Source organism: Myiozetetes cayanensis, unplaced genomic scaffold (assembly GCF_022539395.1).
Source record: "Myiozetetes cayanensis isolate MyiCay16 unplaced genomic scaffold, myiCay2020 scf5-8, whole genome shotgun sequence".
Classification (NCBI taxonomy): Eukaryota; Metazoa; Chordata; class Aves; order Passeriformes; family Tyrannidae; genus Myiozetetes; species Myiozetetes cayanensis.
This window is the reverse complement of record NW_026087742.1, coordinates 43,997,886-44,010,408: the sequence shown is the minus strand read 5'-3', so window position 1 is coordinate 44,010,408 and position 12,523 is coordinate 43,997,886. Positions and strand designations below refer to the sequence as shown.

General features: G+C 38.7%; 1 protein-coding gene across 1 annotated transcript in view; it reads left to right on the top strand.

The window, feature by feature from the left end:
• The first annotated feature begins 43 nt into the window (after nucleotides 1-43).
• The window catches only part of MICU2 (mitochondrial calcium uptake 2), a 142,171-nt gene continuing 129,691 nt past the window's right edge, over nucleotides 44-12,523 (top strand). The window contains exon 1 of the mRNA XM_050333174.1: nucleotides 44-227. Within this exon, the coding sequence (XP_050189131.1) occupies nucleotides 105-227 (123 nt within the window). The 5' untranslated portion in view covers nucleotides 44-104. The remainder of the gene's footprint in view (nucleotides 228-12,523) is intronic.

Sequence of the window (12,523 nt, the reverse complement as noted above, 5' to 3'; positions counted from 1 at the left end):
TGCGCGGCGCGGCGGCGGCGCCGTGTTCCGGGAAGATGTCTGCGGCGTGGAGAGCGGCGCTGTCGGCGGGGGCCCGCGCCCCGCTGCGGGGGCGGCTCGCCGGGATGCGGCCCCCGCGGGGACAGCGCCGCCCGCCCGCCCGCGGGGCCGCCCTCCTGCTCGGGGGAGGCTGCCTGGCGGCGTGCTACAGCCTGCGGTCGCGTGTGATCCCGGCGGTCCTGGCTCAGGTAAGGCGGCGGCGGCGGCAGCAGCATCAGCATCCCCGCTCCCGCCGACGGGCAGGGCTGGGCCGGCGCAGGGGGAGTCGCGGCCCAGGGGCGGCTGTCGGTGGCCTGTGGGGGTCTGCGGTGGTCAGACGGCGTCCTGCGGGAGCCCTCACGGCCCCGGCGGCCCGGCAGGTGAGGCGCGCTCCCGGCCCGCCGGGCATCAGCAGCGTGTCACCTGCACCGAGCCCGCCGCGCCTCGCCGGCAGGAGCTCCGCCGTTCGCCGCGGCGGGAGGAGGCAGGGTTTGCCTCGGCACCGAGCGCTTCCCCTGCGCGCTTGACAGCCCTGGACCCGGGTGGTTTGCACAAGCGCACGGCCTGTGCTGAGCCCCGCGCCTTGCTGGTAACTTTCAGGTGAAAAGGTAACTTTCTTCCTCTCACGGTGCCCGGGCTGCACGTCAGGTGCGATTAGACGCTCATGAACATTTTTTACTTCTAAAAAGAAAAGTGTTTCACGGAAACAGTGCTTTTGTAACTCATACTTTGTCTGAAACGCGTCACACAGAATGTCCAAACTCTGTCCAACCTGTGTGTTGGATGCTAAAGTATATTTTCCTGTGGAGCATCAGTGCACACTCAGAAGGGCGTGTTCAAGGACAGATGGTTATTATTTACAAAATAATCTTTGCAAGTTCCAAAACACAGCTGTGTTTCCCAATTTTATCCTTTTCACAGAGGAAGTGAGCTTTTTCCTGTTCTTCCTTAAGATAAAAAGTTACTGTCAATTGGAGTTGGTTCGTTATTTGAGGGCTGAGAGACCTAAGTGTTTTGTAGGCCAGAGGGTTTAGGTGGGATGGGGGGAAGAGGTCAGTGTATGCTTGCAGTACCCAGTACCATTCATCTACTCATATCTAACAATTTTTGGAAGTTCAACAGTTTGTATGCTGTGATATCTTATCTCTTAAGAGTGATTGAACAGGCTGAACTACAGGCAGATAAATAGCAACCTTTATTCTTGAGACTAACCTTTATTCTTGAGTCAAGAACAAAGAATTTTTTTTAATGTTGCAGTCTTAATTGTAGAGAATTTCTAAGCTGCATCTTCTCAGAAAACTCAATTTTTATTAAATAAGCATTTTTCTGAATAGCTTATTAATCCTGGTTTGTTGGACAGCACATGTTAAAACTTTAATTTTCTGTATACAGTGACTAGCATCCATTACTCCACTAGAAATCCTACTAGAAACATATCTCCTTGTTAGTTTTATGTTTTTGTGTGACGTTTTTTAGCAGCATTGCATTATGTTTAGAAAGTCCTGTCATTGAGACCAATTTCACATATGCATGGAACTCTTGCTTAAGTAGATGTGTATGTAGCTATACATAAAAAGTATTAAATGTGGGAAGTAATCATTTTTAAAGGGTGTTGAGTGAAGTGATCTAGTCCAGGTGCTGTTGTGTTCTCTTGGAGTAGCCTCCATGTAACACATGGACAGTCCTACAAGTACACTTTTAATAATTCTTGGGGGGAACTCCAGAAGTTCCGGCTTATTTAATTGATTTATTTTTGGAGACAGTAAATTACTGGATTATGCAAATGTTTAGTAGTTTATTCAATTTGAACTTTTCAGTTTTCCAGTAAAATGGTTGTTGGAGATGCTAGTTCTCCAAATGTCTTGTATTCCATATTGCTGCAATTAATCTATTGAGCTTTTCGAAACTACCAGAGAATTGACCATGCAGAGCATAACATTAAGGCTGATAAGCTGAAAGTGGAACTGGATTGTGAATGCAATGAGGAATAGAGTGATAGAGCCAAAGAGGCATGCTGCAAGTCTCTTAAGCAGTTTAGATGCTACTTGTTGATGAAAATAGAAAATAGTAAAAAGCAAAACAGAGTGTTGAAACAAGTGTGTTGCCTTTATTTTACGTTTTGAAGATGTCTTCTTTCAGTTCAGAGCTTGTGGAATCCTGTTAAATGGAGATGCTTTTCACATTCTAATTAATAGAGGATAACCTTACTCTCTGTTATTATTCCTCTTCATTGTAACTGATCTCAAGCAGCCTTTCTTGAAATTGTGCTGGCAAACTGTATTGCACTGTTTGTTCCTGCTGAGGTGTGCTATGTAGTGGGAATGTTTGCAGCATATGTATGTGAAATATTATAGATTAAGGCAAGTATTTGAAATTAAATGTTTATTATAATGGGAATGTTTATCCTTCTGTCTCATCAGCTAGGCCTAACATTTGCTTTTGAGAATGCAGTGAGATTCCAGTGCTTCCCAGTTTTCCTTGGTAATATAGTCTTTACTGTTGAATTGCTCCAAAAGGTGGTAATTATTTACTATAATTGAAAAAGTGAAGCTAACAATGTATCTCCATGCCATCATAGAATAAAGAGCCAACATAAGATTTTATGTGTAGTTATGTGACACTTATCAGCAGCATCTCTTTATGCTTTAAAAGTACTGTTATTAAGACCAGTGTTACCTATGTGTGGTACTCTGGTGTAAGCATTATTTGAGCCACTGGGTAAAGTCTCATTCTTGTCTGAAGTGAGATCAAACAACCATTAGTAATTTTGTTGTAGAAACAAAGTTTTCTTGTAAATACTTGTTGTTTGTTTAGGTTAAGTAGTTGAAGTTGCTAACTCCATTCAGATTTTCTGTTACTCTCAATAAAACTAGTCTTTATCAAATTAGTCAGACATTTTTCAGCTATACCTTCTTCTAGGCAATTTCAGACACACAATTTATGTTGAAGCTGGCACACAGCATGTCAAAGCTAAAGTTCTGTGGAAATTCAGTATTTTTAATTCTTTTTCATCTAAAGCTTTTGATTATTTTAAAATCAAAGGCTGATACCTTTGGCACATAGTTTCTTTAACAGTTATTTAATTCCAGTCCTTGCTTGCTGCTGGAGTAGGTTTAATCCTGTTCCTTATTGGTTATTGGCACTTCTAACTTCTGCTCAGAGTGAATGAAATCCACCCTGTGTATGAGTCTGTGCAGAATCAAAGGTCCTGCAGGGTCAGATAACATGTTTTCTTTTTGTGAGTTGTATGGATAGTGTCTGTTTTATTTTGTAGTGGCTTATGTTTGGTTATTGTGTTTTAATGTAATTGTTTATTCTGACAATAAATTTTCGGGTTGGGGTGTTTTTTGAAGCTTTGTTTAACCCAGATTTTTGGTCACCATTTTCACTGCCACTTATCCATTCTTACAGCTTACGTTAAGTGGTTAGCATAATAATAAAACTTTCTATATTTAATGTAATATCACCTCAGATGTAATCTCTCATACAGCTTCAATAGGTGATTTGTGGAGTTATTTTCATTCTCTTCATTTGCTGACCTACTGTTTATAAATGCACAACTAATATACACTGGAGTAAGTCCTTAGTTCTGAGTGTACAACTCTACTTTACAAAGATTATTATAGCAAAGTGAACATAATTTTTAAATTTTTTTTCTATAGTTACCAGGTTTTAGTTCTATCTCCACTTGTTATTTACTAGTGAAGCTAAATTGACAATATCCTAGACCAGATATAACTTGTGCTGGGAAAAACTTAATCAATTTTTATTTTTAAATTAAATTACCTAATCAGCTTGTATCAAGAGGGGAAAAAAAGAATGGAAGGGGTAAGAGCTTTTGTTCTACCAGTGTATCTCAGAATGGGGATTTATGTTGAATTCACTAGAAGTGTTTCTTCTATTATCCTAACCAACACAACTTGGTCAAAAATGGAAGCACTTGACCGCACACTGTAGTGATACTATAAGGGCTGCTTTTCTTCTTCAGTAGTGTAATTCAAGTGACACAATGGTATGTAGTTTGTAACCTTGATCAGACTTGCAGTATTGTCTACTGTGTCTTTATTCTCTCAGAGTATGGAGTTTGCCATACTAATATGGCCTTAAACTGTTGGAATTCTATCGTTAACGTGTGCTGCTCATCTCAAATCAGCTTTGCACACAGTTAGGTTGGTTACCTTTATTAAGGTCAAGAATCAAGTGTGTGATGTCAAAGAGCATACAAGGAGATTCAGAATGGCACATGCTGGGAGGTTGTAGCACTTTGTGAGAGGCAACGACTTCTGCTTCTCCACTCTAACTAAATTTGGAACCTCCCAAAGGATTGTAGGATCAATCTTGTATGCATGCAAACTGCAAATGATAAGAAAATTCTGAGAAGCAGCAGGCTGCCAGAGGCAGCATATCCTGCCCCTGCTGAGTTTTTTATGGCCATGTTAGTCACTAGCTTCAGAAAGAAGCTTATAATTTGATTTGCCCTTGAAAAGTTGCCATCCCTGCAGCGTCTCACAATTTGTGCTGAGTCTAAGTCGCTGTTTTCCAAATAAGACTGACTAGAGTTGTTAATAGCACCTATGTGAAGTTATATGTGTGCAAAGTCTTGTCTATTTGCTGATAAACTGAACTGTTTCAGCATTCTTTTTCTAGGATTGTGGGAGCATTAGTTGGTACTTAAATATCTGATACTGCTTACCTGAGGTAAAGAAGAAAACACAATTTACTAACAGCATTTTTTGGGTATGTTTTTGTTAATACTTTCTGTTACCTAATTGTAGTCTAATTGGTTCTCTTTATCTTCCCTTTTGTATTACTGCTCTGTTGCATCAGCAGTCTTCAATTATTCCAGATAAGGAGAGGCTCAGTTTGTGTCCTTAAATACATATGTAGTATTTGATCATACTGAAAATACTAAGATAATGCTTATAATGATAGTTAACAAACAATTTGTGATGTTTTGATATATTGAAGTGTCTGAAATTCCTCCTCTATTTAAAATGTATTTATTAAAATAATTCTTTTTAGACTGCATTAATTTTCCTATTTCACTTTGAATTGCTTTGAATGTTTCATGGTTTTCCAGTATTAGCAATTCTTAAGAAGAGCAAGATAGCCACACATGGCAGTGGTGATTTTGTGTGTCACGATATATGAAAACTGTTATTCAGAGCAACCGGGAGTAAAATATTACAAATTATTAAAACTAGACCTTAGATTAGTTTTCCGGGGCTATATGTGTACTCACCACAAAAATTTATTTTGGAATTCTTACCTTAGGCTGTTTAAAGGAACCACAATACTGTAAAGGATTCTCGAAACACTAGTTTGTTCAGGAAAGATTCCTTTGGTTCTGCCACTATGGAAAGGCAAAATAGTATCCTGGAGGACCTCTAAGCAAATCACGGGGTTACAGTGCCACAGCTCATGGGATAATCTAAGGAGAGTGCTCATATTAAATAAAACTTAAGTGTATTAGGGATTTAGTAAAAGTCTCTGGACTCCTAGACTTGGAAGCTGGTGAGAATGGTTAAAAAAAGTTCTGAAATGCTGGTTTTTTGGTGACACTCTTATGTGTGTGCTGTGTCTCCAAAGAGATGAGTCTGATATTGTTGATATGGATCTGAGCTGTAGTTGTTTTAGACAAATTCCGTATTTTGCTTGGTTTTCTCTCAGGTAAAATTTCCAACGCAGATCAATAGACAACTTGCTGTCTACTGTAAGCATATTACCCATTTAGTGTATATTTACTTGATTGGTAACATCTGGCAGAAACAAGTAAAACAAATGTAATTAATTGCATGCATTTTGTTTAAATAATTTGAATTAACTTCTGTGGAACAGTGGAAGGAAGAAGCTCTTCCCATAGCTCTGGGATTTTGATGGGCTTTGTATACATACTTAGTATTCAAGACCACTTTGTGACTGAAGTTATGCTTAGACTATTTTAGGTCACACTTTCTCACTCATTTCTTTTTTTTTTTTTTGTAATAGATGATGTTATTTAGGAAGGTAAGCTGCATGTGAAGGATTTTTGGTCAGATAAAAGTATGTATGTGGCATTTGAATTTGGTCACCAAGTAGAAAAAAAAGTGTATTTCATATACATTAAACAATGATTCCTACAAAGTTACGTGCAAATGCTCTGAATTGTGAGACACTGATGAATCTTCTTAGAATGGGAATTTTTGTGGGGGTATCTCTGCAATCTGTTTTAAAAGCCTGGTTCATGCTGAGGGAAGAACATTGCTATTAAGATGAGGTGTCTTGATAAATATAGAACCTGGGATAAAATTGCATAAGGATTTGTAATGATGTATGGAATCGCCTGGAGGGAGGAATGTGGTTCTAAAATAAAACCAGAAAGAATATGTGCAGTCTGATCTGAGAAACATACAGGAAGATTCTTGTGCTTACTCTGTCATAAAAAAAAATAAATTGCCTGCTTTTGTCAGAGCAAAAATCCTAGAATAGGTGATTTTTTTTCCTCCTAAATAGTATTTTAAAGTGTTTATCTCCAAGTCTTTATTCTATTAGAAATTAATTGAGAATACAGATGTAGCAGCACATATAGAAGATTACTAGAATGCTCACAAAGTAAAGTTAAGCATCTATAAAATATGTCTGCGTCATAATGCTTCAACATGCTTTTGAAACTTAATGCAAGTGTTTGTAATCCACATCAAACAAGCTGCCCAGTGATGGATTGCAGGCCTCAGAAAAGCCTCATATTTGAATTCAGCTGGTGCAAACCTGACCACATGGTTACATTATTAATGCTTAAAATCTATGTAGTAAAACTGCATGATGTAAAAATAGTGAAAATTACCAATGCTGCTGTGGGTTGGAGCATCTTTAAGTAAGGATTGGGGTTTTTGTTGGCTTGTTTTTTAAATCTTTTTCCTGTTTTACAACTTCTTTAAAGGAAGGGATAACTTCCTTAAAATGTTGTCCTTCTGTCTTTTTGCATCTTGCCTTGCTGTCGGCTTATTGTTCTCCTTGCTGTCTTACTCTGTACAGAGTGGAGCAGAACACAGCACACAGAGCCAGGCAGTGGTTCCCTGCATAGCCTTAGACTTCTGTTCTGGTTGGAAAGCAAGGTTGGAAATGTGTTAGAGTATTCTCACTGCATCTCCAGGTTGGGTCCTCGAATCATCTGTAAGATGGTGCCCATAAATCTTCTTCCCAATGAAGAATCTGTAAAACTGGCAAGGCTTTGTGGGGGGCATTTGGGTTCAAGGTGCTCTGAACCCATGGTGTTTCTTTACAGTGCTGGAGAAGCTCCTTACAGAGGTGTAGTGAGCTGCAAGCAGTGCCCTTGTCAGTACGTAGTAGCATCCATCTCTCTGCCAGCTTCATGGTTTACTCTCCACTGTATCTTTACTGCTATATCCACTATCTCAATAACTATTACCAAAAAAAGTTGTCTTAGATCGCAATAAGGCAGTCAACCCAGTTGGTAAATGCATTCAATACTGCCTTTTACTGAATAGGAAATGGGTAGTCAATGTTTTATTAAATGACTGAGATATCTATAATCTGTGGCTAGAAAGAGACAATTTAAGACAATTCATGCATGTGCCTTCTAACTCTGCTCTGTTGTGTGAATATATTCCTACTAAGTTTTTTGTTTATCTTGCATCTAGAAGTAAACTGAAGGACTTCAATATAATTGGTTTGATTCAGTATGTTTAAATGCTGTGGTAACATTGTTGCCTCCTAATTTATCTGGAATTAATGAGTTGTTAATAGTCCCAAAAATATTCTGAAAATACTATGTGCTCAAAAAATGCATTTTTAAACAACATTCCTCCAGTTTTTACACATCAATAAATATGCATCTCCCCTGCAATTAGATTGCTAGCTCAGTTTAACCTAATCTCCTTAAATATACTTCAGTGTTTCTGAAACTGTTCCTCTGTGTAGCCAAAGAGAGTAACCTTATCTACCTCTTGTTTAATTCTGTATTTCACTGTATTATGGAAATACTGTGTGTATCAGGTATCCACCAAGCAGTCTAAATCAATAACTGAGCTATTAAATATATCACAAACATCATTCTCAGCATTAGTGACATACAAACGTTGTCATGTTGTGTGCCTAAAACAGAATGTGGTATAGAGAGTATGGAATCTGTAGGACTGTGATGCTATAATTAATTATACCCTTAAATATTACTTATGTGTGTGCATTTGTTTCACAACTTTAAATATATGGTATCCATTTCAGCTTTTTGAATGTGAGATATTTCTATCCTGAAGTTTCTGGCTTTGAAAATATTTACATTTATTCCCTTCTCAGTGTGCACAGAGATTCTTTGTGCAGGTGTCTTCATTGATACTAAAACAACATGATGTCAAATGTAATCTCAGGGGGTCAAGGTTAAAATTTAACTATCTTTCATCTGATCTGTCACCTTTTACTTGAATTCACTCTTGCTATATGACTTCAGTGATTAAATAAAATCTAACATTCTTTCTAGGCACTTTGATACATGTGGACAGATGGGGTGAGTTAAGCTGCATGGTTTTGCATTTTTAGCTAAAGGCAGAAACTTGAGAGTCTGTGACTGTTTATGTTGGTAGGCAAACATAAACAGATAAGAAAGTAGCTTACCTGAAAACAAAAAGTAGATTGATTAGAAAGAATTGCACAAAATAATATTCTGATTTTTAACCAAGAACCTAGTAAAGAAACTAACATTTATTTACTGGTGGTATAAGACTTTTCCTTCAGTAAATTCTGTAGATGGCTTCAAAAGTAGGTATTACAAAGTTTCTTTCTTGCTTGCTTTATTATGTGGAAGCTCTGTTTGGTTTTGTTTGGTTTTTTTTCTAAAGGCTTTGAACATAGTGATAACTAGCCCTTTTTAAAAAAAAAGAAATTATCTGTTCTGTACAAGCAGTAGCAACTATTCTCCCATTGCTACTGTTTTCAAATGTGTTTGCTGGCTTAGCATGAGAGCTCTGTATTACATTTCCTTGCAGAGCTTTGTGTAAGGTTGTGGCTGACTGAATGTGGTTATTCCTGACAAGCAGCTCAGCATCTTGGAAATGTAATGTAGCCAGAAAAGGAAGAAATAAATCAGAATCTAGTTTAATTTGTGCTGTGGAGAACATTACATAGACTTCACTGGTGATATATATGACAATAGCATAGAGCCTGTTTTCTGCACTGGGTACCTTTAGGTCACTGAATTTTGGCACATTATAATGTTATCTAATTTTGGGTTTACTATGGTTCTTATAATAAGTTTATTAATGTAACTAGGCTTAATTTTGTTTGAATAATATTCCAGAAAGACACTAGTTAAAATAATTGTCCAAAAGAAATGACAGATAAAACTGTGTGAAATGCTCATTCAGATGTACTACGTACTAGACCATAGCTCCCTTCTGCTACTCACAAAGATTTTTATTACACTGTGAACTAAAAGACAAGAGAAGGGAGTCTTGCCATCTTTGAAAACCAGACATCATTTAAAGTAGTTCTTCAGGGTTTGTGTCCCTTTCAGGGTGGGAGAAATTTTAAGAATGACTGTATTGCACTGATGTAGTCTATAGAAAGCACTTCTAGCCGATGTAGCACACAAATATTATCTTATCAGTGCTGATATCTTCCCTGCTCCTTTGCCAAGTCATCAGAGAAACTCCCTTATCTGCCTTCAAAAACTGCAGAGACAAACCATAGCGTAGATGAAAATATTACATGAAATGAAGAAAATCAGTGTTTCCAGAAATACTTTTTTACTTAATCTTTCTTTTTTTTTCTTTTTTTTTTTTTTAAAGTAGGCGTTTTTTTGATAATGCCTCTTATTGGAGATACTGCTATTTACATTAATAATCTATTAAGAAATTATAATGTAATACTAAAATATACTGAACTGCATATAAAGCTATGGACTTATATATTTATAATAATGGCCAGTCTTCGCGTGCGAAGATCCGGGGAAGGTCTTTCCACCTTCCAGCCTGCGCATTGGATTTTTTAGGTGAGACACAGTGTGCGCGGAACTGAGCCCACCCTTTAATCCTAAGGTTCATCTGCCGGGGCCAAGCGAGCTTGGACGGTGGCAGCGAGGTCCTTAGGACGTAGGTGGGTTGCCTTTAAGGGCTAACGAGCCCCACCTGCCCGGGAGTGGCCCTGACCGGGAATCGAACCCGGGTCTCCGCGGTGATAGCGCGGCGCCTTTACCACTAGACCACCAGGGGCTCCACTATATATTTATAGTGTAAATTTATACTTCATATCAGTAATGATATGTATGCATATGTATAAAACATTTATAATACAGACTGGTTGAATGCAGGGATAAAAAATAAATATAAAAGTGTGTTAGTAGTGAAGTTGTGGGATTTATTTTGGAAGTTCCTAATCTAAATGGACAGATACCCTCAGAATTTAAAGGATGAATTCTACTTGAAGTTCCAGGAAAGGCTTCCTCTGGTGGCTCTCCAAGAGGCAGAGGGCTGCATGCTACCAGGTCAGGCTGGGCTTGGAACTTGACTGTGTGTGCATGCTCCTGTGAAACCTTGTCAAGGAGAGAAGTGGAAGGTTCTGTGATGTTGTATTGTTACCGTGGTGAAATAGACTTTGTAATTGTATTATGTTCTCTCAGAAAGTTGCCAAAATGAACTTATGTTTCAGTAGAGAAGTCTTAATGGCTATGTATTGATCACATCTGATAGTCTGCTTCTCCTTTTACCAAGCTGTGAAAATTAGAAGGTAACAAACCTTAATAGCATAACTGACAGAAGAACTGGTTTGGGGCTGCAGCACAGCCTCTAGACCAGTTCTCTCTAAATTTGGTTTTGAAGCATCTGTGGACTTGTCTGGTAATTTGGTGTTTTTAAAAGAAATGCAAAATCAGAATTATACTTGGCGTGGAGACATAGGTAGTGCTCTTTATTTTATAACCTTGAATTGTTTTAATACGAAGTGACAATGGTTTCAGTAGCCTGGAATGAAATGTTTTCCCTTGCTCATTAACTTGAGGGGAAGGTGTAAGAGTGTATGGCTCTTACCTAGAAGTGTGGTAAAGCTGAGGGATAAAATGTCTGGCACCCTTTTGTACTGAGAAATATGGTGTTAGGCATAAGGGAATACAGTAGTATCACTGTTGTATTTGGGAATAAGTAAGATGAAGATGTGAAAACAGCAGGAATAAACATTGCAATCTCCAGAAGATAAAAAAAACAATACATCAATTTAAAACCAGGTTTTTCCAGATCAATTTAGGTGCTTTTATCTAATGTAAAGCATTAACATAAAATCTGTACTGTTCAATAACGAACAAATGAGGATAATTGATACCAGATTTAGTTGTTCACATGAGATGGACTTCTGGTTCTCAACTGTTCTTCATGAGATCCATCTCCACTTAGGCTTTTCTACCTTTCTCAGTGAGATGTTGTGGTTTAATCCCAGTTGGCAACTAAGCACCTCACAGCCCCTTGCTCACTTCGGAAGAGTAAAAATGAGAAAACTCATGGGTCGAGATAAAGACAGTGTAATAGGTAAGGCAAAAGCTGTGCACACAAGCAAAGTAAAACAAAGAGTTTGTTCACCATGGGCAGGCAGGTGTTCGGCCATCTCCAGGAACGCAGGGCTCCATCACACATAATAATGACCTGGGAAGATCACTCCAAATGCCATCACTCCAAATATCCCTCCCTTCCTCCATCTGCCCCGTTTTATATACTGAGCATGATGCCATATAGTCTGGGGCATCCCTTTCATCAGTTGGGGTCAGGTGTCCCAGCTATGTCCCCTCCCAATTCCTGGTGCACCCCCAGCTCACTCACTGGTGGGATGGGGTGAGAGGCAGGAAAGGTCTTGGCTCAGTATAAGCCCTGCTCTGCAGTAACTAAAACATCCATGGGTTATCAACACTTTCCAACACAAATCCAAAGTACAGTCACACACCAGCTACTATGAAAAAAATTACCTCTATGCCAGCCATAAACAGCACAGTTGTGTCCACAGTAGAACATTCTGGGAAGTTGGTTGGTTGGTTGGTTGGTTTTTGTTTCTTTGGGTTTTTTTTAAGAGAGTTTTGGTACTAACATGCATGGATCAGAGAAAACCTTTTTTCCATGCTTCATGCAAGTGCAAGATCTGGTTTGTCTTCCTGAAATCTTTGTGTCCTTAATGTAATTTAATGGAATACTTTTTTTTTTTTTTCCAATGGTACAGTTACAGCAGCTACTTGAAAAATGTGGGTATGGTTTAGTAAGTTTGCAGTCAGAGAAATGTAGTCTTTCGTGTTCTGATTCTACAGAAATTTTGTGGTTAACCTGGGGGTGTTTTATAAGCACATGAGAAACAAGTGAGTGATGGAAACATAGCTACTAAAACAATATGCTGTGCTCAGTTGAGTGAGCTCTGCAATGTGCAGATGCTTTTCCTGTGCTGTGATGTGTTTTGTCTGTAATTATTTTCTTCTAAGCCTCCACCAGAATATCTGGCAGTGCACACTGCTCCTTTTTGTTAAGTGAGAATTTTTTAAGCG